The sequence below is a fragment of the Sarcophilus harrisii genome, chromosome 3 (genome assembly GCF_902635505.1).
Source record: "Sarcophilus harrisii chromosome 3, mSarHar1.11, whole genome shotgun sequence".
In the NCBI taxonomy this organism is placed as follows: domain Eukaryota; kingdom Metazoa; phylum Chordata; class Mammalia; order Dasyuromorphia; family Dasyuridae; genus Sarcophilus; species Sarcophilus harrisii.
Window position 1 is genome coordinate 551,334,326 of NC_045428.1, and position 20,155 is coordinate 551,354,480.

Sequence of the window (20,155 nt, forward strand, 5' to 3'; positions counted from 1 at the left end):
TAACAATGAAAGTGGTCATCAAGGGGAATGGGTTACTTCAGGAGGCAATGAAATTCTCCTCCCTGGAGGTCTTCAGATTAGGTTGGCTGGGTTGTAGACAAAATAATTTTTCAAGTACATATTAGATTGGGGAACTATACCTAAAAACTGATTCTTTCAGGCTAAGATGTTTGAACTTTATCCCACAGACAGGGAAACAATGAATCCTTTGAGGAGAGAATGACATATCCAAATGTGTACACAAGGAAGATGAGTCAGACAGTTTATAAAGGAAGGATCAGGACAGGAAGACCGGCAGGAAACAATGAACATTGTCCAGGCAGGTAGTAATGATCACTTGTATGAAGATGGAAGTAATGGGAATTAAGAGTGGAGAGGAATTCAAAACAGGACGACAGTTTACTGGTTATGAAAAGTGATGGAGAAACAAGAGTCTAAAATAACTCTCTCAAACTCCCTCCCACCCCCTCTCTTTTTTTCCCCTCTCTTTCTTTCTTTACTCTCTCTCAATTTTTCTCTTTTTTCTCAATCAATTTCTCTCTCCCCTCTCCTTACTCTCTCTCAATCTCTCTCACTCTCTTGTAATCTCTCTTTTTCCCAATCACTCTCTCAATCTCTCTTTTTCTCAATCACTCTAATTCTCATTCTTTCTCAATCTGTCTTTTTCTCACTCTTTCAACCTCTTTTTTTTCCCCAATTACACTCTCAATCTCTCTCTCTCTCTCAATCACACTCTCAATCACCTTCTTTCTCAATCTCTCTCTCTTTCCTCTCCTTAAACACTCTCTCAGTCTTTTTCATTCTCTCAATCTCTTTTTCTCAGTCTCTCTCAATCTCTCTCTTTCTCAATCACTTTCTTTTTCTCAATCACTCTCTCTCCCCTCTCCTTTCTCTTTCTCTTCTCTCTCCTTTCTCTCTTAATGTCTCTCACTCCTTTTCTTGATCTTTCTTTTTCCCAATCACTCTTTTTCTCAATCTCTCTCTCTTTCTCTCTCTCTCTCTCTTACACACACACACACACACACACACAAACACACACACACACACAAACACACACACACACAGAAAGGGAAAGGGGGAGGGAGAGAGGAAGAGGGGGAGGGAGGGAAAGAGAGAGAATAGGAACCTAAATATTCTTTTTTTTTCCTTTTTCTTTTATTTTATTTTTTAATAGCTTTTTATTTACAAGTTATATGCATGGGTAATTTTACAGCATTGACAATTGCCAAACCTTTTGTTCTAATTTTTCCCCTCTTTCCCCCTACCCCTCCCCTAGATGGCAGGATGACCAATACATGTTAAATATATTAGAATATAAATTAAATACAAAATAAGTATACACATCCAAACCGTTATTTTGCTGTACAAAAAGAATCGGACTCTGAAATATTGTACAGTTAGTCTGTGAAGGAAATCAAAAATGCAAGTGGGCAAAAATAAAGGGATTGGGAATTTGAGGTAATGGGAACCTGTATATTCTTAATAAAAGCTAGAACAAGGCAGAGGCAAGACTCTGAACCCAGCACTTAGCAAAGTGTCTAGTAGGCACTTAATAAGTGCTTATTGACCTACTTTTCATAGGTGATTTTTCAGAGAAAACTGGGTGGTGTGCTGGATAGTCAGGAAGACTTGGATTCAAATCCTGCCTCAGAAACTTAATAGCTGTTGGATTCCAGGTGCTTAACCTTTCTGAACCTCAGGTAACTCGAAAATGGAAAGACTAATAGCACCTACCTGCTGTGGTGTAAAGGGATTTGGAAACCACACACCAAACACCACTTCTTTTATTAGCTATTTTTAAGGTCTGGCAAGGAACTTCTGATATATTTCCTGTGGAGGCACCAACCACAGGCAGGATATGGGCAGCTTATAGTCCATAGGCAAAAGTAGCACAGTGAATACACCTGGCTGGAGAGGGAGGCTAGCTGCTTGGCAGGTCCTAGCATAATCCTCTCCATAATTCCATGAGGATCCAATTCCTCAGGTGCTGAGTATATAGCAGGAGGCAGGAGGGAGGGAGGGTCAGCAAGAAGTCATCCGGGTACTGTGAGAAGCAGCAAGGAGAACTGAGTTGTTGGCCCTTTGACCACGAAAATAGCACTTGGTTGGCAGAGATGTGGGTATAAGAGACTGTGGGAACTTAGTGATGGATCCAGGACTGAGTGGCTGCAACCTAAGCCCAGCCCACGGGCCCATTTCCTCCCCCATCCCTCCTCCCAGGGGCCCCCCTGCATCATTCAGCAACCTCCCTTTCTCCAACCTCTGGGTGAGTGTCCAGACACAGAAGAGCATCCTCCTGGAAGAAGCAGACTTGCCTAGGGGTGGTGAGATTGAGGGAAGGGGGTTACGGGTCCCTACGGCAACCCCTTCTCCTCAGCCCCTGAGCTACCAAATACAATCAGGAATTGGGGGAGCCAGTTTAGCTTGGACCTTTAAAGAAAATGGGGTGAGGGGACAGCCCAGGAGAGGGATCACTAGACAGAGGTCTCTTGACTGACCTGAGGTACTGCTTTGGAAGGGGAAAGGTGGAGGCTTGGAGCAGTGGGAGGCTCAGGATTGAGGTAAAGCTGACTTCCTTCTGATCTCTGGGGTGGGAGACGGGTGGCCTCTTCTTGATTAAGTGACCAAACCAGAGTCCTGGAGCTGAAGGATCCACCAGCACCTGGTCCCCGCAGTGACAATCACGACCTGAGATGGCTTTTCTCTGGACTTTCCCAACTGTCTTGGGGCAGTGGAGAGAGTGCTTAGAATACAACTTAAGAAAACCTGAGTATAAATCCTACCTCAAACATTTACCAGCCATATGGTCTAAAGTAAGTCACTTGACCTGGGACTCCTTAATATCAGAGGGCATCTTCTGCCTTTATATCCCTTAGCCTAGCACAGTGCCTGGCACCTAGTAGGCATTTAATCACTCTGTATTGACTAGCTTGACTTCTCTGCCTCAATTATCCCATTGCTATAATAATAGCATCCACCTCCCAGGGTTGTTGTGAGGATCAAATATATGTCAAATGCTTTGCAAATCTTCAAGCTTTCCATAAATGCTCGCTATAATTATTGATTCTCACAGTGTGAGAGGGAAGTAAGGCAGGGATTGTTAACGCTTTTGAAGACACAACTCAGACAGGTGTGGGGCAACTAGATTGGACAGTGGAACTATGGTGTCAGGAGTACCTGAGTTAGTGAATGTTTGTTGCCTTATTGCCCTCATCGTCCAGCTCTCGTGTGAGAGAATAAGCAGGGCTTTGGGGAAGCCAGATTGTCCAATATCTCCAGTCCCTGCCTCCTCCCTGCCTCCATTAGAGGAAACACTTTGTAATGGCTGTCTAACCATGTGATGGAGTGGATTGTCTGCAGACGTTAACAGCTTTCTGTCTCTGGGGGTGTTCTGGGGGCAACATATATCTTTCTGTTCTTTTCTTTTTCTTTCTTTCTTTCTTTCTCTTTCTTTCTTTCTTTTTTTTCTTTCTTTCTTTTTTTCTTTCTTTCTCTTTCTTTCTTTCTTTTTTCTCTTTCTTTCTTTCTTTCTCTTTCTTTCTTTCTTTCTTTCTTTTTTTCTTTCTTTCTTCCTTTTTTAGGGAGCATATTAGCCAACTGGAGTACATCCAGGGAAAGGGCTACTATGCCAAGGGAGTGGAGACCCTGTTATCAGAGGATTATCCAAAGGAATTGGATGATGTTTAGTGTTGAGAAAAAGCCCCAGCAGGAAATATGGTACCATAATAAGGAGTTGAAGGGTCAAAGTTAAGTTCTCTTGAAGGTACGCCTTCATATCCTACAGATCTTCAAACAGGAGCTGCTGGAGGACCATTGTTGTGAAGTGGATTCTGGTTCTGGTAGGGTTTGGACTCAATGGCCCTTTCCAAATCTGAGATTCTTGGGGTCCATGGTTTAGATCTTTATCCCATCCCAAGAAAATCAGAGAACGAGAAGGAAGAAAGGGAAGTCAAAGCTCTGGATCTGGAGTCAAAGGACTTGGGTTCAAATCTTGCCATTTGCCACCTCTATGACCTTGTTTGTCATTTCTGCTCTTAGAACCTCAGTTTCTTCCTCTGTAAAGTGAAGAGATTGGCTTAGATAACCACCAGTAGTCTCTTGTCACTCTAAAATCCATAATCCTAAGGGCAAAAGAGAGAGAGAGTTTGGGAGAGCAGAAAAGGATCAGGTTGGGATAGTAGATTGGGACCCACTCTATCTTGACCCCTGACCTCTGGCCCTCCTACCCATGTGGCATTTTTCTTTAGATCAGTAAATAGAGGCAGGAAATTGGACTGATGGCAGGAGCAGGCTCTGTCCCTGACTCCCAGGAGCTAATTCTTGACTTCTCTACAGCTTCCTTAGGATCAGAGTGATTTTTCCATCTTAGTGCCAGGACCAGCAATAGGTGGATGGTTCACAAACATAATTTATCCCCAATCTCTGAGAGCCACAAGTAAATTCTAGACAGGAAGATATAGCATGGAAATGAGAGAGAAATCAATCAACAAGCACCTGTTAAGCATTCATGATATGTGCTAGGCAACTGGGTGATACAATGTACCAAACACTGGACCTGGTCAGACACTTCCTAGCTGTGTGACCCTGGGCAAGTCACTTAACTCTGTTTCCCTCAGTTTTTTCATCTGTAAAATGAGCTGGAATAGGAAAAGACAAACCACTTTAGCATCTTTGTCAAGACAACCCTACATGGGGAAGAGCCCACCATGACTCAACAACAATAACATATATATGTCAGGCACTGTGCTAAGTACTAAGGGTATCAAGAAAAGCAAAATAGAAAAACATTTCCCAATGCCAATCATCTCCGGTAAGAGAAACATGGACATTGAATGTGGATCAAAGCATAGTATTTTCACCTTTTTATTGTTTGTTTTTTCTTTCTTGTGTTTTTTTTCCTTTTGGCATGATTTTTCTTGCACAATATGACAAATATGGAAATATGTTTAAAAGGATTGCACATATTTAACCTACATCAGATTGCTTGCTGTCTTGGGAAAGGGGAAGATAAGGGAAGGAGGGAAAAAATTTAAACACTTAAGTTTTACAAAAATAAATGTTGAAAACTAACTTTACCTGTATTTGAAAAATAAAATACTATTGGAAAAAAAAGAAAAAATACTATTTCCTATCCTCGAGGAACTTACATTTTAATTTGGGGGGCAACATGTAAATAAATAGATACAGAAAAGATATAAAGGAAGTAGCAGTCACCCAAGACAGGAAGGTTTAAGTGACTAAGGGGACTGGTAAGTCAAGAGGTAAGATTGATAAGGAGCATTCCAGACATAGGGCACCAGTGAGGCAAAAACTTGGAGAAGTGACATGTAGTGTGAGAAAATCAAGTAGGGAAACCTTACTATCATTGGTCCATAGTGTATGTGGAAGAAAGTTAAGTGTGAGTGGACTGGGAAAGGCAGGATAGGACCAAGTTATAAAAAGCCTTAAATGCCAAATTGAGGTTTTCTTATTTGATCCTGGAGACAATAGGGAGCCACTGGAGTTTATTGAGTGAAGGTTACAGGGAAGGAAAAGAAATGTATGTGGATCCACCTAATTTTAGTAAAAATCACTTTGACAACTGTGTGAGGTGTTTATTGGAGTGGAAAGAGTGCATAGACTACAGATAGAAATAGTCGAGGCAAGACTACAGGATGGGAAGTAGCGATGAGGGGCTAAACCAGGGTGTGAGATGTGTGAAGGGCGAAAAAAGCATATTTACAAGAAATATTGTAAGTTAGAAAGGACGAGATTTGGTAATTGATTGGATAAGTGGAGTGAGAGTGAGGAATCAATGAAAACACAGAGCTTATAAATCTAATAGACTGGGAGGATGGTGGTTACCCTTTCTGGTACTAGGAAAGTCTGGAAGATGGGGGTGTTTGAGTGGAGTGGGGGACCGGGGGGAGGGGAAGATAACGAGTTCTGTTTTGGAATCGAGTTTGAGAAATGCCTCTGGGATACCTACTTTTGAACATCCAGTACCTAAGAGAGACTGGGGCTACATGTGCAGGTCTGGGAATCATCTGCATAGAGATGATAAGTAAATCCAGGGGAGCTATTTAGATCACCAAGGGAGATAAGTGATAAAAGCAGGCCCAGGAGAAACACTTATGGGACATGAACAGTTAGAGGGCAAACAGGAATGAAAAATCAGCAAAGGAAACCGAGGGATCTTAGGTAAGAGAGGAGCCAAGAGAGAGCAGCAGTAGGAAAACCCACAGAGGAGAGTGTAATTAAACTGTGTAGGGATTGACGGTCCTGGAGGTGAGGACAAAGAACAGATGAAATATAGGGGGCCAGAAATAGCTAAGAGCACTTTTTAGTAGCCCAGAAAGCTCTGGATAGCTCAGTGGGTGCCAGATTCTGGAGAGCCTTTAATGTCAGACTGAGTAACTTGCATTTCTTTTCTACTAGGAGGCTCAGGAGGGATAACTGGATCCTCAGCTTTTTCTCTCTTTTCTTGCCCTCAGGTAGCAGCCCTGGAGCGACAGGTCTTTGACTTCCTGGGTTACCAGTGGGCTCCCATCCTGGCCAACTTCCTCCACATCATGGCGGTCATCCTGGGCATCTTTGGGACCGTGCAGTACCGATCCAGATATCTCATCATGGTAGGAGTCAGGAGTATCTAGCTTTGAATCTCACCTCAAGCATTTAATAGCTGTGTGATCCTGAGCAAGTCTCTCTGTAGCCTTCAGGACCCAGTGAAGAGGAGGAAAGGGAAGAAGAGCCCCATGGTAACAAAGTCCAGGAGAAGGAAGAGTTTCATCCACTATGAGAAGGCTGCGATAAATGAGCTTCAGCCTTTTGTTTCCAACAACTGCTTCCAGACACTACCTGTATACAAGCATATATGCATGCATACACACATACATACGTGGGAAAGTTTAGCCAAATTGGATTATAACAGTCCAAACCCAGGGTATCCACAGCTCTGGTGACAACTCATAGAATTACCTGCAGAAAAATGAGAATTTTTCCAGAATAGCAGCCTGGCAAAATCAAATGCATAAAATGGTGTTCGTATATAGCAGCATGATCCAGTGGAGAAGCTTCTTCTCTTCAATAAAACATTAAGCCCCCTAAGAGTAGGACTTGGATCTTTTTTCTTTTCTTTCTTTCTTTCTTTTTTTTTTTTTTTTTTTTTTTTTTTTTTTTTTTTTTTTTTTTTTTTGCATGCTCAGTTTCTAATACAGTGTCTGGTTTACAGTAAGCACTTAATAAGTGCTAGTCAAATAAATGAATCAACCCCAGAATTGAATAACCCACCTTGTCCCTCCCGCCATTCACCTCCCTCACTCTCACCTTCTGGCAGAATGTTATTTCCCAAAGGTGGCTATACCTGGGATCTGTATGATCTCAGATGCTGCAGTTTTTCCCAGGAATCATCCAACCCAGACCTTTCTCTTCCAGAACTCATCCCTCCAAACATTGTCGCTTCACTTGGGTGTTATTTATGTTATTAATGGATGGCTTTAGTTACAGTGATGTGAATCAGGCCAGAAGGGTTTATAGGCTGATCCAGTCAGGGTTAAGAGGTAAACTGAGAGGCCAGAGCAGTGGGAACTTAGAGGAGAGGTTGTGCAGAGGGAACCTCCAGGGTTTCCAGTCAAGCCTGCTCATCCCAGATCCCCCTTACAGATATGCCCCAATGGCCTCCTAATACCTTCTATGCTCCCTGCTCCCCTGTCATGATTTCTGAGGGTCCTCCAAGCTCCTCCTCCCATAGACCCCACTATGAACCACCCTTGCCCAACTGCCTGTCCCTCTCTTCTCTCCCCAGTACGCAGGCTGGCTTGTGCTCTGGGTCGGCTGGAATGCATTCATCATCTGCTTCTACCTGGAAGTTGGGCACTTGTCTCAGGTAAGTGCCCCCTAACTTGGAAACAGCAGTTGGAGAAACCTTAAACAGGGCCAGCCTGGTCTTCTCTTGCTCATCTCCATCCCAAACAGCTTCTAACCCAAACTATATCACTGTTCCTGATGGGAAAGAGGGAAGGGAATAAGCATTTATATTGCACCTACTCTGTGCAAGGCACTGTGCTAAATACTTTACAAAGATATAATTTGATCTTCCCAATAACCCCGAGAGGTAAGATGTTATTATCCCCACGGTCTGAGAGCTCTTCAGCCTCCCCACCTTCTTAGTGCAGTGTTTCCTGTTAGGGCCCATCCCTCAGTCTTGTCCTGGAGCTAAGAAGCCCAAATATCCCCTAGGGAAAAGCTCTGCCCCTAAAACCAGTTAGGATCCATGAGCTTGGGTTAGCTACCCAGAAGAGATGGAGACAGAGAATCAGCCAAGAATAGCTGGCTTACAAGGTTAAAGGGGGTCTCCTCTGCTGTCTCCTGGGCCATCCCGCTCACAGTTCCCCTTCCACTCCCCATCATGCCTTCAGGACCATATAACAAACAGCTCCAAGATCATCCCTATTATCCTGAAAAAAAGTAAACAAAGAGTACCCGTAGCCCACCACTTCCCCCTGCTGGTCCCTTGTGAGATTACAAGGATAGTTTCAATCCTTCACTTCTAGGATGAAAGGATGTCATTTTAGGATGAAATCTATGTCATCTTAGATAAGTCACTTACTCTCTCTGAGGTTCAGTTTTCTCATGGAAAAGACTTCTACTACCTATCCTACAGAGATGTTGTGAATGAGAGCAATCAATCAATTCTGGATGAGGGAATGAGGGAGGGAGGGAAGGAGTGAAAGAATGAATGAAAGATCATTATTAAGCACTTACTACATGCCAGGTACTAGATTCGGCAAAAATGAGACAGTTCCTGCCTAGGAAGCTTCTGTTCTGCAAAAGGAATAAAGCACACACATAGAGATACAAAGGGACAGAATAGATTCAGAACAAATACACAATAGTTGGCCAGGGGAACATGGATACAACAAACTGAGAAATCAGGAAGAAATAACTTGAGCTTAACATCCCGGTGTGTTTGGAGAGGCAGGGGGAGAAGGCAGAGATTCCAAAAGGGAAGCAGAGTGTGCTAGACATAATCGACAGCCCACTGCAAAGCTATAAAAGTGGGGAGTAGGATGTAACTTAAGAGAAACATCAAGCAAGACAGCTATCTATGGCCCAATCAGTAAGGATTTATTAAGTACTTAATATAAGCCAGTCACTACACTAAACCAAGCCTTGGGGAAGCCCAAAGAAAGACCTAAATAGTCCAAGATGCTTACGCTCTAATGAAGAGACATTTAAATAGATATATGCAACAGTTATGGAGTAGAAAAGGCTACCTGACAGAGTGAGGGGAGGGGAGAGAAAAGGGAAAGGAGAGATAAGGGAAGGGGAGGGAGGTGAAGGAAAGAGAGGAGAGAGAGAGACACTGAGACAGAAAGAGAGAGATAGAGAGAAAAGAGAAAAGAGAGAGAGAGAGAGATAAGGAAAGCCTTATACAGTGACATGACCCAAGTTTTGAAGGAAACCAGAGATTCTAAAGGAGACCTATAGGGAGGGATAAATGAATGAATGAATGAAGTGCTTCAATTGCCCAGCACTGTACTAAATGCTTGAGATGCAAATAAGGAAAGTAAAATCAGTCTCGGCCCTCGAAGAACAAATTTTATTGGAGGAGTAATACATAACGAGGCCAGGTGGCAGAGGAAGGGCCTTTTGGTTGCAACAAATTACAGGGATAGACAGAGATAATGTATATTAAATGTGTGTAACCTTACATTATTATCCAGATAGTTCTCACTTTACACTTTTGAACCATTCCACAGACCTATGTGTGAAACAATTTTCCCTTAATGCAAATTTGCCCATGGTTGTGGGAGTGGGAGGGGAATGGAGGAGGAGGAGGAGGAAGGGGACTATGCTGTGGAGGGCAGGGCCACCACGTGATTCCAGATAGATGGGAGCTAAGGATGGACATACGGTGCTCAAGCACAGATGGACAGAAGACAATATATAAGGGGATTGGGTGAAATGGGGAAAAGGTCTTCTCTCTCAGTGTCTGAGGTTTCATGCTAAGTCCCCAGTCCTGCAGGGGCTCTGTTCTTCTGCTTTCACTTAAAAGGGGATGTAGGGGTTTTTTTTTGAGGGGTGATGGGAAGCCACAGAGCCCCTAGTTGAGAGGCAGAAGCAAAGAGACAGCATGGATTCCTCTCTCTAATGTGAGGTCTCCAAGAAAATAAGAAATTTAGATTGCCCTAACCCCTAGTCTACTGTTCCTAAGTACTGATGGGAAGAAATTAAACATATTTCCTTTTCCTTTTGCTAGGATAGTTTCAGGTCTCTTCTCTTCCCCCAGGGCCATCTTGACCTAAGTGAGGGGAGTTGGGGGTACAGGGAGAGGGGAAGAACCTAAACTTCTTGGATGCTGATCCCTGTAGGACCGAGACTTCATCATGACCTTTAACACATCCTTGCATCGCTCCTGGTGGATGGAGAATGGTCCCGGCTGCCTGGTGACACCTGTGCTGAACTCCCGCTTAGCCCTGGAGGACCACCATGTCATCACCGTCACTGGCTGCCTGCTTGACTACCCCTACATTGAGGTGCTCAGCAGCGCCCTTCAGATCTTCTTGGCAGTGAGTTACCTGGCAGCCCCCACAAGCCTTCCCCTGAGCACCTTTCCCCTCCCTGGTGGTAGACTTTTGTGGTCTAAAAGCTAGAATACTCTGTCTTCTGTCTCAACCTCCTGGAGCAAGACTCCAGTCATTCCTAGATCTCAGAACAAAATCATGCTGTTCCTCTACCCCTGCAAGGAGGGCAGCCAGCTAAAAGAAGCCTTAAGGCTTTCCCTCCCAGGTAGGTAGCCTGATACAATCAAGCAATCAACAAGAATTATTTAAGCATCACCATCTGCCAGGAAGTATACAAGAAGATAGTGATACAAAAACATAAATGAAACAATTCCTACTCCCAAGAACCTTACTAAGGTTCTGTCAGGGAAACAAGATGGGCATATATAAATTCTTGCAGAAGAAGTAATTTAACAGGTGGAACAGATGGAACAGGGTTAGAGGATAAGGAAAAAGCATTATGAAGAAGGCGAGGCTTTAGTTATACTCTGAGGAAAGTGAGAGATTCTTTGAGACAGAGTTTAAGAAGGGGATGCTTCCAAGCATGAGAAATGGCTAGTACCCACAGAAGGAGAAAGAAGATGAAAAACTGTGTGTGAGGAATAGGGAGAAGTCTAGTTTGGACTAGCTCATAACGTACAAGAAAACAGGTATTATATTTAACAAGTATTGGACTACCTGCCATCTAGGGGAGGGGGTGGAGGGGAGGAGGGGAAAAGATGGAACAGAAGGTTTTGCAAGGGTCAGTGTTGAAAAATTACCCATCATATGTTTTGTAAATAAAAAGCTATAATAAATCAAATAAATAAACAAACAGGTATTGTAGAATGAGTCTGCAAAGGCATGTTGGAGCCCCATTGAAGGGTTTCAAAAGCCAGAAGGATTTGTTTCCCTAGAAGCAATAAGAAATCACTAGTGTTTGTTGAGTTGGGGTAGAGTGAGGGAATGCAATATGGTCTGATCTGTACTTAGGGAAAACCACTGGGGACGTTGAATGGAGGATAGAAAAGTATGAGGCAGGGGGACTGAGAAAGAGGATGTTTCAATTACTTCAGATGTGAGCTAGAACTAAAGAGGTGACTGTGTGACTAGAAAGAAGAGGTCAGATGTGAAAAGAGTTTTGGAGTGAGAAATGACAAGATTTGGCAACTGAATGAATTTGTGGGATAAGGGAGAGTGAAATAATGTCGAAGTCACACCCTTAAATGGAAGACTAAAATAATGGTGGTCTTTGATAAAAATAGGGAAATTTAGAAAGGGATGGGTTTTGAGGGAAACAAACTGGACATGTTGAGTTGGAGACATTTCTGGGGTATCGAGTTTGAGATATAGATGATAGATAGATAGATAGATAGTGGCTGGATAGAAGAAAGATGAATGGATGAAGGAAAGGAAATAGGCACTTAAATAGTACTTACTATGTACCAAGCACTTCTTACAAATATCTCAGTTGATCCTCACAATATTTGTTATTATTATTTTTTATTTATCTGGTTCTACCTTCTAAACTATTATTATTATTTTTACAGTTGAAGAAACTAAGGCAAGAAGAGTTCATAGAAAGATGATAGATAAATAAAGTATTTATTTAGCACTTACTGTGCTCCCGACCCTGTACTAAATGCTGAGGATACAAATGCAAGAAAGGAAATTAGTCCCTGCCCTCAAGGAGCTTATGTTCTAAATGGGGAAGATAGAAAGAGGAGAGTTGAAAAAGTGTGGGAAGAGAGAATTTGGAAGGCAGCCTAGCATGGAAATGGCATGGGAAGTTCAGAGGAGAACTGGAACTAAACAAGATAAGGCCTAGACTGGCCCATCCAGAACAAAAATCACATGAGAATGAGGCAGTTAGTGATGCTGAACTGAAACTCAGAGGGAGAAAATAGAACTAGATAAATAAATCTGTGAGTCATCTACATAGAACAGATTATTTTTTAAAATTTATTTTTAACAATTAAAAAATTAATTACAAATTCTCTTTCCCTTCATCTCTTCCCCCATCCATTGAAGGTAGGCAACATGACATCAATTCTACATGGGAAATCATGCCAAGCATATTTCCATATTAGTCATGTTGCCAAAAAAAGGCAAGAAAATAAAGAGAAAAGAGTATATTTCAATATATACTCAATTCATCAGTTTTATGTCTGGAGGAAGATAGTATATTTCATCATGAATCCTTCAGAATTGTCTTGGATCATTGTTTTGTTCAGAGTGAGCTAATAAATTAATTCAAGGAAAATCACATTTATTTTGATCTGAAGAGACCTTTAGTCCCAATGCTGACCCTGACTTTCTCTGTGACTTTGGACAAGAAGATGCACCATTGTTTTTGGCACTCAGGGTCATCGATCAAATAGAAATAATAGTCCCTTTCCTATCTCAGTCATACAGGTTGGTGAGGATTTAATGATAAGAATGAGGATGAGAGCACCTTTTTCAAGAAGTATATATTAAGGGCAGCTAGTTGATGTAGTGAATAGTTCAAATTTGACCTCAGACACTTAACATTCACTAGCTGTGTGATCCTGGGCATGTCACTTAATCCCAATTGCCTCATGAAAAAAAAAAGGGGGGGAGATGGATAGTGCTATACTGGTACCCATAAAATGTTCAAAAACCTAGAGGAAGATCTCCTTAGCATATTAGATTGACTTGGAGTCAAAAAACTATTAGTTCAAATCCTATTTGCAATATTTAATAATGGGTGACCATAAGCAATTTCTGTGGCTTCAGTTTAATCACCTCATCTATAAGATATGTATAATAATACATGAAGCAAGATGGGCAGCTTCCTCTGACAGTTATAAAGGATAAATCTGACCAATGACAGATCACTCACTTTCTCAGCCCCACTCAAAGCTATATAGAAAAGCTGCTGCTGAATCATTAGAGGATTAATTTAGATAGAACTCATGAAGGAGGGAACAGTGAAAGTCATCTACCCCTCCTTTATTTTACAGATGAGGAAAACCAGAGTTCAGGAAATTAAGCTCAATTAAATTAAGCCCAACTCACCCTCTGTATCGCCACAGGGAGATGCCATATGTATAGTGGCTGACTGGTGAAATCCCCAGCGTGAAACAGCTCTACCCACCAAAGTATATCAGATCATTTGGCGCTGGAAGGGACCTAAACGCCATGTAGAACTAGTGTCCTCTTATAAATGAGCAGACAGAGAGATTCGGTGACTTGATTAGGTTCACACAATTTGCTCTGTTAGAGATGGTATAGGAATCCAGGTCTTCCAGACCAAATCAAGAATCTATCCACTCTCCCATGCTTCCTCTCATGTTTAGCACCCATTTCCGAGGGTAGTAGGGAAGGGAAGAGGGGAAGCACGGTGGAAAGCACACCAGGCTCGGAATCAGGAAGACTTGGAATCCAGCCTCTGACACTTACTAGTTGTGTGACTCTGGGCAAATCATTTAACTGTTTGCCTCAGTTTCTTCATTTGTAAAATGAACCCATGAAGGAAATGGCAAACTGCTCCAGTATCTTTGTCAAGAAAACTCCAAAATAAACACAAGGTTTTGCAAAGGTTAATGTTGAAAAATTATCCATGCATATGTTTTGAAAATAAAAAGCTTTAATAAAAAAAGAAAAGAAAAGAAAACTCCAAAATAGCCAGAAAGAGTGACACCATTGAATAACAATTGGGCAGGAGAAAAGCATATACACCTACTATGTGCCAGGCATTATCCTAAAGCATATCTCATTTGATCCTTACAACGATTTGAGATAGGTACAGTTATTGTCCTGTTTTACAATTGAGGAAACTGAGGTAGACAAGGTTAAATCACTTGCCCAGGATCACACAACTGATAAGGATCCAAGGCTAGATTTGAAGTCCCATTTTCCTGACTCTGATCCCACCACTCTATCCACTGTGCCACCTGTAATGAGGCTTAAGTGAGAGAGTATATGTATATAAGGTGCTTTGCCAACCCTTGATGATAATTTTTTGGCAGAAACTGTGATTTTGCTGGTAAGATCACACCTACAAAATTGAATTCCAGTTCTGTAGTTAACAGTCTTGGAGCAAACCTAAGACATCATGCAAATTCCTCCTATGATTACCATGATTGTCCTTTGTGCAAGATCTCTGGGAGAGCATGGTTGAGTCCTGAAGGAGGGGTTACAAGGTGACCCCTGGAAGGACCCTTGGAAATAATACCCACATTAATGAGCTTACAGTTGGGGCCACCTCTGATGGATGTTTCACTCTGGCCTGGAAGAAATCCTGGGTTCTCAAAGGCTCTGCCAGAAAAACCTTAATTCTGACGGTTGATGTACCAGGCTAAGGAGGCTCTGAATCCAGACCTACAGTAATGGACTTTATGTCTAACTCCAGCTCAGCTAAGTCCTGAGAATAAAGAAATTGGCCACAGGATGATGAATTTGTTGGCACTAGCAGCTCAGGAGTCCTGGCCTCTACCAAGTTAAGGGGGTGGGTGGGGAATGAGAATCCCTTAACTCTGCTCAAGCAAAGAGTGAATTGGGGGGGGCCGGGTTCCCCCCACCTTGAGTCACTGACTGCCCATCTTCCATTTCCCTCCAGCTCTTTGGCTTTGTGTACGCCTGCTATGTCAGCAAAGTGTTCCTGGAGGAAGAGGACAGCTGTAAGTAGCAGACCTAGTTTCCTGTACCTGGGGTTACCCAGCTGGCCTGCTGGCCCATGGGGTTCCTCCAGGCCTGGGCAAAGGAAGCAAAGGAAGGCCCTAGCAACCTTGGGACTGAAGCAAGGAAGGAGGGAGGGAATCCTGCTTCTATATCCCAGGGTCTCTGCCCAGCTGTGGCCCATAGCCTTTGTCTCCCAGAGGAAATGAGTCTTCTGGGGCTGAGGAACCCAACCCTGTAGGCCCAACTCCTAGGCCCTGTCCAGGCCTCATCTGGAAACAATCCTTTCCACCACCACCCCCATCCTTTGCTCAGGCCCCTCAGGGCACTACCTGCCTCTGTACCCCTTCATTTTCCCTTGGCCTGTCCCCCCACCTTCCAGTATCACTGTAGCTCTTGCCCCTGTCCCCGGTCCTCTTCCGGATCATAGCTTTGCCTCTTCTGAACAGCCCTGATGTCCTTCTCTCAACAGTTGATTTCATTGGAGGATTTGATTCCTATGGTTACCAGGCCCCTCAGAAGACATCACACTTACAGCTGCAGCCTCTGTACACGTAAGTCCCTGGGGTGGTCGAGGCAATAAGGCAAGGGGGGCACAGTTGGGGGTAGGATGGACACAGGGCCGGACCTGGCAGCATGGTACGTGGAGGGAGTGCGGGACTGGGTACCAGAGGACCTGAGTTTGAACTCTTCTCTGTTAATTAGCACCTTGTGCTAGTGACTTCTCTTTCCTTGGTCTCAGTTTCCCCCTCTGTAAAACAAGTGGAAATGTAATTACAGGAAAAGAAATAATAAAATGAAGGATTTAGATTGATCAGGGTCCTTAACTTAAGCAAGCCAGGTAACTCAGTAGATAGAATGCTGGCCCCGGGGTCTGCGTTCAGATTTGGCCCTCAGACTCTTAGTAGTTGTGCAACCTGTCTGACTCAGTTTCCTCATCTGTGCAACGGAGAAAATAATTAAGCCCCGTGGCTTTGGTGAGGATAAAATGAGATATTTGCAAAGTGCTTGGCAAACTTTACAATGTTAGTTTGTTTTTTAAAACGATCATTAATATTGATTTCCTTTGGTATTCTATTTTACTTTATGCTTTTCAAAGCCTGGTTCTGAGATTTGTCCAGACTGCCAAAGCCCGGGATCTAACCCATATCAAAGGCGGAGAACCCGAGCCCATGGACTCCTGTGCTTGCAAAGTCCGTGCCTCGGGGCTCTCCGCGCCAGGAGGGAGCCCCTGCCGGACAGCGGGGCTGGGGGCCAGGCGGGACCCGGGCAGGGACGGGCACGACCCCGGGAGGGAGCTTGGCCAGTGCAGCAGCGCCAGGGCAGGGCCAGGAGCCGGCGGCGGGGTTTCGGGGCTGGGGCTGGGCACGGGAGCTGGGCACGGGGGCTGGGAAGGGCCGGGGGCGGGGCGGCCTGGGCCCCCCTGCCAGGGTCCCGGCCGGCTTCCTCTGCAGCCAACTCTCCTGCTTGTTTCCCAGATCGGGGTAGCCCCCGCCCCGGCCCTTCCCGGCGCTGGACACCGGACCCCGCCCTCTGGACTTGACTGTGCCGCCGCGGAGCCGCCTTCCTCGGTCGCCCGGCCCTCCCGCGGCGCGTCCAGGCCGGCCGCGCTCTCCTCCGGGCCCGGGCCCAGCGCCCCCGCTGCGGGGCGGCCACCCACGGAGCTGCGGACAGGAGCGCCCCTGCCGGCCAGCGAGGACACGGCCCCGACCGGACCTGGGGGCGGCGCGGGGCCCTGAGCCGCTGGCAGGGCTCGGGCTTAGTCCCGGGAACTGGGGGGGAGGGAAGGGAAGGGACTCGTGGGATTTGTATGGTTTGGTTTTTTTTTTAAACTTAGCTCTGGTACTGAGCCTGTACCGCCCTTTTCTGATCCTACCCGCCCCCTTCCCTTACGTGGCAATTGCAGCCCCTTCCACTGAGGAGCCCCTCCCCCCACAGTGGAACCCCCCCCCTTCTTTCCGTTGCGGGGCGCCCAGCTTCCAGGAGGGCAGATTGTCAAAGGGACCCCAGAGTCAGACAGTACCGTGTGAAGACTCCCGTTCACTCCCCTCCCAGGAACTCCATCCTCCCTCCCTCCCCTCCAACAGGGGCCATCCAGACCTTGGGCTCTCCGTGCTCCCCAGTGACCCGGCACCCACCCGTTCAGAGTCCCACAGACACTGCTTCCGCGTCCCTCCCTCACAGAGCCCCGTCTCGCTTAGCTTTATCTCTCCCATCACCACCACTCAGGTACAGAGCCTCCACCTTCCCCATGGCCTCCCCCACAGCACCCACCCAGCCCCTACACTTACACTCTCCACACGCTGCCTGCCACCCACCAATCTCTGTCAAAGCAATAGAGCAATTCTCGGTGTTGGGATAAAATGGCCAGGGGCCAGCGATTGGAGGGAGAGCAGTGTTCTTCTTCTAGGGGATTCTTTCCCCTCCCTTCCAGAAAGGAAAGAAAAGGTTTCCTTGACCTGGGCCAGCCACAGCGATTCCTTTCCTGTCTGGCCCATTTTTCTCATCAGAGCCTTCTTTTGTCCTCTTTCCCGTTCCCACAAACCTCCTGACCCAGAGGACCCTCCTCAACTCTCTCTCTCTCTCTCTCTCTCTCTCTCTCTGTCTTTCACACACACACTCACTATCTCTCTCTATCTCTGTCTCTGTCTGTCTGTCTGTCTCTCTCTCTCTCTCTCTCTCTCACACACACACACACACACACACACACACACATGCTATCTTGCATCCTCTTGTCTTTGACAGACCCCTTCAGGTTACCACACCCTCTAGGATGATTAGGAAAAGATTCCTCAGACAGAGGGCTGGATGCTATGACAGCTCTGGAAGAAAGTAAGAAATATCAATGCCAATTAACATCTCTCTCTCTCTCTCTCTCACACACACACACACACACACACACACACACACACAAATCTTTCCGGGTGACCCCTCTTTTCTGCAGGGCCTATCAAACCCCCTTGGAACTCAGGAACCCAAGGCACTGGGGAGTTTGGAGGCCACCCAAATCTGACATAGATTTCACTTCTGTGACATGTAAAGAAGGAAGGAGTGAGGATGCTGCAGGAGGGACCAGGATATTTGGAAGGGCAGAGTACCCACCGCTTCTCTGGAGAAACCTGTTGTCTCCTTTGATTGGGAAAGATACTGGTGGGAGATGCCTTGTTGCCTCCTTCCCTTCGTAGGGGCACGGCGCAGTTACCCAGCTGAATTAACTTATCTTGGTAGGAGCAGTACTACCAGGGCTAAGTGCTGGATGAGATGCTTTGGACGTCTGGCTCAGTCTTTGGTGTTCCATCTTCTCATCTAAAGAAGGGACCATTCTTGTTTCCTGGTGTTGGTCTGTATGGCACACTGAAAGGATTTGGGCAGATTACCTCTCGGGAGAGGAGGTACAGGGGGACACTTGGGCAAGGGGTTACCTTGTAGGACACAGGTTATCCCAAGAAGAAGAGGAACTGAGTCTCATCTTGGCTTTTGATGTTCATTTGGCCTCTCAGATGACCACTAGGAGCAAAGCATCCCAATAGCTGGATCAGTCCCATTGAGCCTCTAAACCAGAATTTAGCAATAGTCTTTCTTTTTTTCCTGCTTGGGTTCCAGTTCCTTTGACTTACCCCTCTCAAGCCTCCTTCCTAGGACTGGAACTCATGGCAATCTCAGTCCCTGCCTCTAGCCCTCTGGCCAGCCCGGGGAACAAAGAAGGAGCAAGCTTTTCCCTTCAGATTGGCTCCCTCCTGGGCCTGGGCTGGCCCAGCTTCTTACCCTCCTCTTGTCTCTTCTACCCCCTGGGCCAAATGCTTCCAAACATACTTTCTCAACCACTTTCCCTTGCCCAGGTTGGTTCCCCCACACATCCCTAGGTTTTTGTTCTATTCTCCGTCTAGGTCCAGAACTTTCCTCTGCATCTCCTCTCAGCCCCCATCATCCCCAAGCTGATTTTCTCCTCACCCCCTTCCCACCCAACTCCCTTCTTTTTACTCAACAGGTTTAGCCACTGGTGCTTTGAAGCCTTTTGATTTTTTAAGACAGTCTTTGTAAAGTGAATTGCTTTCTTTTCTAATTTGGGCCAGAACGACACTATACTCCCCCAACCGCCTGCCTTCTCCCCAAAGGTGCTCCCTTGGTTTCTGTGCAGATGGGTTGATTAAAAATGGTGTTTTCTCTTTCTTTTCCTCACATATCCTAATTGACCAGATTAGAACTTCTCACATTCCAGCCCAAGGAATAAAAGACAGGATGGGAGGAGTGGGCTAAGCAGAAGGGAGTATATACCCCATGGATCAATGAAGATCTGACAGGGAAGACTCCTAGCGATTGGGAATGTGGGGCCTGAATGGCCAAGAGAATGGGACTTGGAGTTGGGCTGCTCTTGTGGGGTCCCATTCTCTCCCAGGAACCAGGCCCACAAGCTGGGTCATGAGCAACAAGCATTTACTGAACACCAACTAAGTGGGAACTGACAGTTGGCAGAGAGGATAGAGCTCCAGGAAGCCTGGAGCCAGGAAAACCTGAGTTCACATTTTACCTCAGACACTAGCTCTGTGGTCCTGGGCAAGTCGCTTAACCCTATTTGCCTCATGGTTTTTTTATCTGTAAAATGAGCTGGAGAAGAAAATGGAAAACCACTCCGGTATCTTTGCCAAGAAAACTCCAAATGGGATCACACAGAGTCAGACATGATTAAAACAACATGAGAGTTGTTTAACATCTCTGTCCCCCTCCCTGAGGCCAGCAACCAGCAAGAATTCTACTTGGTAGCATTGAACTGTTATCCAGACATGATGACAAAAACCGGGGACCCAGAACCAAAAAGATTGAAATTAATAAGACAGTGGACAAGCTGGCCATTAGGGAACAGCCAGGACTAGTCAGGAACCAATGCCTGACAATTACGGGCCAAACAAGTTGTCCTGTGACCAGGATATGTGCAATACATGCAGGCATTTTGATAGCTGTGACCAAGATTCCCTTTTTGTCAATCTGAGAAT

General features: G+C 45.3%; 1 protein-coding gene across 1 annotated transcript in view; it reads left to right on the plus strand.

Moving 5' to 3' along the window:
* The window catches only part of NKAIN1 (sodium/potassium transporting ATPase interacting 1), a 111,292-nt gene extending 94,143 nt beyond the window's left edge, over positions 1-17,149 (plus strand). The window contains exons 2-7 of the mRNA XM_031962379.1: positions 6,474-6,611; positions 7,784-7,864; positions 10,353-10,550; positions 15,106-15,166; positions 15,637-15,718; positions 16,643-17,149. Of these exons, the coding sequence (XP_031818239.1) occupies positions 6,474-6,611; positions 7,784-7,864; positions 10,353-10,550; positions 15,106-15,166; positions 15,637-15,718; positions 16,643-16,652 (570 nt within the window). The 3' untranslated portion in view covers positions 16,653-17,149. The remainder of the gene's footprint in view (positions 1-6,473; positions 6,612-7,783; positions 7,865-10,352; positions 10,551-15,105; positions 15,167-15,636; positions 15,719-16,642) is intronic.
* The last annotated feature ends 3,006 nt before the right edge of the window (positions 17,150-20,155 follow it).